General features: G+C 50.3%; 1 protein-coding gene across 2 annotated transcripts in view; it reads right to left on the minus strand.

The window, feature by feature from the left end:
* LOC310806187 (carboxyl-terminal PDZ ligand of neuronal nitric oxide synthase protein-like) overlaps positions 1 to 5,000 on the minus strand; it is a 118,677-nt gene that overhangs the window by 26,030 nt on the left and 87,647 nt on the right. For both annotated transcript variants that reach the window (XM_083672207.1, XM_083672206.1), the window contains exon 8: positions 4,873 to 5,000. This exon is cut by the window's right edge and continues 34 nt beyond it. In XM_083672207.1, coding sequence (XP_083528333.1) covers positions 4,873 to 5,000 — 128 coding nt within the window. The remainder of the gene's footprint in view (positions 1 to 4,872) is intronic.

Genomic DNA, 5,000 nt, shown 5'->3' on the forward strand with positions numbered 1-5,000 from the left:
GGAAGGAAATTAAACGCTGCCGAAATGATAAGGATTCTATTTGAAAAGCCTGTGTGTGTGCTTGCGTGCGTGTGTGTGTGTGTGCTTGTGCATGTGTGTGTGCTTGCGTGTGTGTGTGTGTGTGTGTGTGTGCGCCTGTGAGTGTGTATGTGTGCCTGTGCATGTGCCTGTATGTGTGTGTATTTGAGTACAGGTGTCTGCGCGCCTGTGCCTGTGCGCGCGCGCGTGTGTGTGTGTGCGTCCGCGTGCGTTTCCGGCAATCTCATTACCCGCTGACAGAACAAGGTCTGCAGGAGTCTCATCCTTGCTCATCAAACAGCACTATTCACACTTGTCTGAGTTTGTTAACGATCCCTCTCAGCCCTAAATGAGTGGGATGCTCCTCTGTGTGGCCTCTAAACTCCTCAGCAACAGTGGAAAGTTCCAGTCAGAGACCAGGGAGAGCAGTGAGGAGAGCAGTGAGGAGAGGAGAGCAGTGAGGAGAGGAGAGCAGTGAGGAGAGCAGTGAGGAGAGCAGGGAGGAGACCAGGGAGGAGACCAGGGAGGAGAGCAGTGAGGAGAGCAGTGAGGAGAGCAGTGAGGAGAACAGGGAGGAGACCAGTGAGGAGAGCAGGGAGGAGAGCAGGGAGGAGAGCAGGGAGGAGAGCAGTGAGGAGAGCAGTGAGGAGAGCAGTGAGGAGAGCAGGGAGGAGAGCAGTGAGGAGAGCAGTGAGGAGAGCAGGGAGGAGAGCAGTGAGGAGAGCAGTGAGGAGAGCAGGGAGGAGAGCAGTGAGGCTGAAGTCTCTCAGCTCTTTGTCGCGTTTTCATCTCAGGAAGTTGGCGTATTACCAGGCGAACTGGGTGAATGCCCCATTCAGCCCCTCCCTCTGTCACTGAGGAGTGAGAACAAGTGATGCACTTGACCCACCGTGGCACCTCTGAATTGGCTCCTCCGAGAGAGAGAGAGGGAGAGAAAAAGAGAGAGAGAAAGAGAGAGAGAGAGAAAAAGAGAGGGAGAGAGAGAGAAAGAGGGAGAGAGGGAAAGAGGGAGAGAGAGAGAAAAAGAGAGAGAAAGAGGGAGAGAGGGAGAAAGAAAGAGAGAGAGAGAGAGAGAGAGAGAGAGATAATCCTTTACTTCTTTGCCAGTTCCACAGTCAATAGTGAAATCAGCCTGAGAGGGCAATCGACTGGGCGAGGGACAGACGGGTAAGGGAGGACGTTCTGCATGAGCGCACACACACACACACACACACACACACACACGCACGCACACGCTCACACGCACACACGCACGCACACACGCGCACGCACGCACACACTCAATATTTGCACATGTTGACTTTTATAATCAGCTTAAACAACTTCCTTCTGTTTAACTCTTGAGAGGGGTGTGTAATTCTCAGCTCTCATTAAGGAGGAGTTAAGCATCGCCCTGGGCCACGGTGGGCCCTGATGCCGTGCAAGGCATTATTGATCAGTGTGCTGGTCTTAAACACAGCTAAGCAGGATAAGAGCCTCAACTCTGTAAGCTCCGGCTTCCTCACTGACTTCTGAACCTGAACACGGACGAAAAGAACATCACGACTAGTTGCTTCAAACAAGACAAGGGGAGACAAGGAGCCCTAATGAGGCTAAAGGCTAGAGCTGGGAGGAGGAGGGGGGGGGGGGGGGGGGGGGGGTGGGGAGATTAACATAACGTAAATATCTGCTGCCTGGTTATTTCCCCGTCTGTCTGTCCATGGCTGCTGTTTGTATTAATTAGTATTAACAGCCTTCTTTCATCCTTTCAACACCAAAAACAACCCAGCTGTCATCTCATCTGACGGGGGAATCATGGACACAGCCAAGCAAGCGGGTGTGAATGAGTGTGTGTGTGTGTGTGTGTGTGTGTGTGTGGTGTTACGATCAGCTCCGATGGCTGTCTTCAATGATTCTGCACATCACTGTGGGAGTCAACCGGGGAGTGACATCACAGAGTGTGCGTTTGTGCCTGTGTGTGTGTGTGTCTGTGTCTGCATGTGTGTGTGTGTGTGTGTGTGTGTGAGAAAGAGAGACTTTGCAGTCACAATGCAAACTCAAAAGTGACACCGCCATCACTGAGGAACCACCTTCTCCTCCGCAGACCCAGGTGTGAGGCTGGTGACAGAAGGGAAGAAGCCAAACTCTCTCTGGAGTCAACTGAAGTGTGAGCTCTCTACAGTCTCTGAGCACTCAGAAGCCTTACGCTGGGTGTGCCCAGGCCAACTGCTTTTCCACAGTCACTCCGGGCCTTCAACGGTGCTTACTCCGGGCCTGTTCGCTGCTTAAAACTCTGGATTCTAGCCTCCTCTCCCCCCCCTGGTCCTTATGGGGCCAACCGGGGCTAAACAGGGCGTGGTTTAGAGCGAGGGCGGGATTATTCTTCGTGCTTTCGTTGGCGAGCGAACTTGGTGGGTGGCGAGCGTAATCCAAGAGAGCGAGCTGTAACTGCAGCTTCACATTCATTTGAACTTTGCACTTTCTACAACTTCCAGTACACTTTTCTGTGTCTGTAACCTGTGTCTGTAACCTGTCTGTAATCTGTGTCTGTCACCTGTGTCATCACATTGATTTGAATAGCACTTTCTACAACTTCCAGTCCACATTTACACACCCAAGGGTTAGGCGTTAGGCTGTACCAAGGGTTAGGCGTTAGGCTGTACTAGGGGTTAGGCTTAGGCTGTACCAAGGGTTAGGCGTTAGGCTGTACCAAGGGTTAGGCTTAGGCTATACCAAGGGTTAGGCTTAGGCCGTACCAAGGGTTAGGCTTAGGCGTTAGGCTGTACCAAGGGTTAGGCTTAGGCCGTACCAAGGGTTAGGCTTAGGCTGTACCAAGGGTTAGGCGTTAGGCTGTACCAAGGGTTAGGCTTAGGCTGTACCAAGGGTTATGCGTTAGGCTGTACCAGGGGTTAGGCTTAGGCTGTACTAGGGGTTAGGCATTAGGCTGTACCAGGGGTTAGGCTTAGGCTGTACCAGGGGTTAGGCTTAGGCTGTACCAAGGGTTAGGCGTCCATACATGCCACCATAACAACTGCAGAACGTAAACAGACAGGCTTGTTCACTGGGCTCCGAGCACCGAGCCTTGAGCCGCGGCTGGCCGCTAGTAAGCCATGGCAGACGGTGGCACGCTGTGGGAAAGTGGTCAGTTAGAGTGGAAGAGGGTTTAAAAGAGGTTCGCAATGATAGGACAGTAACATAAATTCACCTCAGGCGACAGCTAAATCAGGCCCCCTGCCTCCCCAAATAATGGAACATCTCATTGTTAAACTGCCTAGGACACTTTTGGGTCAGCTACCTTCAGCTACGGGGTGACGGTGTGTGTGTGTGTGTGTGTGTGTGTGTGTGTGTGTGTGTGTGTGTGTGTGTGTGTGTAGGACGTCTGGATAAATAGGGTTAGCTCAGTTGTGAAATTGCCGCCTCTGGTCTCAAAGCGCTAACTCAATGACAGGTGTGTGTGTGTGTGTGTGCGTGCGTGCGTGCGTGCGTGCGTGTGTGTGTGTGTGTGTGTGCGTGCGTGCGTGCGTGTGTGTGTGTGTGAGAGAGAGAGTATGTGTTGATTCAGCAGTAAGTGTGAGTGAGTGTTTGACCTATGAGTTCTGATTAGTTCACTGCAACTGTAGACTACTCACACTGTAGACTACTCACACTGTAGACTACTCACACTGTAGACTACTCACACTGCAGACTACTCACACTGTAGACTACTCACACTGTAGACTACTCACATGAAGCTAAAGCACAGCACTGTAGACTACTCACATGAAGCTAAAGCACAGCACTGTAGTGTCATGGTAACAGCCAGAGAATATCCATGGCCGATCAATATCAATATTATCAATGTTTAGTAAATATGCATATTGGTCGACATGATGAGGATTCATATTTGCAGACAGAAAAAAACAGCAATAACAACAACACATTAGCCATTAGGACATACACACCTAGACACACACACACACACACACACACACACACACACACACACACACACACACACGCAGGATTAAAACACCAGTTGTTATGGTAATGAGAATAACTATCATCATCACACTGGACTTCTAACAAGGCCTAACAATCCACCCACAGTATAAACACCATCTGTTACAACACACACACACACACACACACACACACACACACGCATGCATGCGCACACACGGGCACACACACGCACACACACACACACCCCACACTGTGGCCACCAAAGACCATTGCTGCAGGCTACATTATTACATTACATCACATTCCGGTGATGAGCACCAATCAGATGGACTGTGCTGCCTTACAGACCCACGACAGCGTCAGTCGCATAAATACACCAATCCATCAATAACCAAGCCAGGTTTTTTTTTTTTTTTTTTTGACAGTACCAGTCAAAGGTTTGGACACACCTTCTCATTCAATGTTTTTTCTTTATTTTTATTTGTTTCTACATTGTAGATTAATATTGAAGACATCAAAACTATGAAGGAACACATATGGAATTATGTAGTAAACAAAAAAGTGTTCAACAAACCAGAATATGTTTTATATTTTAGATTCTTCAAAGTAGCCACCTTTTGCTTTGATGACAGCTTTGCACACTCTTGGCAAGTTGTGTCCAAACTTTTGACTGGTTCTGTATTTTAGGGCATTTCTGCTTTATTGGGATAGAGATAGTAGAGATTGACAGGAAGGATGGGTGAGAGAGAGAGAGAGAGGGATGACATGCAGGATATGTCGATGGCCGGAATCGAACCAGGGACCTTGCGATGATACGGTATGCGCCTTCGTGTGCTACGCCACTGAGCGCCCCCAACCAACCCAGTTTTAACGTAACGTTTTTACAAAACTAATATGCTCGGGGTGCGGATGTGCCCTGTGAGCGAGTCCTACCTGGGCCACGGCCACCTGGGTCTGCTGCTGCTGCTGCTGGAGCTGCTGCTGGAGCAGCTGGAGCTGGTGGTGGGACGACAGGGGCCCGGCCGGGGGCAGAGTACCCGACGGGGGAAGCAGCATCCTGG

This window comes from Argentina silus (genome assembly GCF_951799395.1).
Source record: "Argentina silus genome assembly, chromosome: 6".
NCBI lineage: Eukaryota > Metazoa > Chordata > Actinopteri > Argentiniformes > Argentinidae > Argentina > Argentina silus.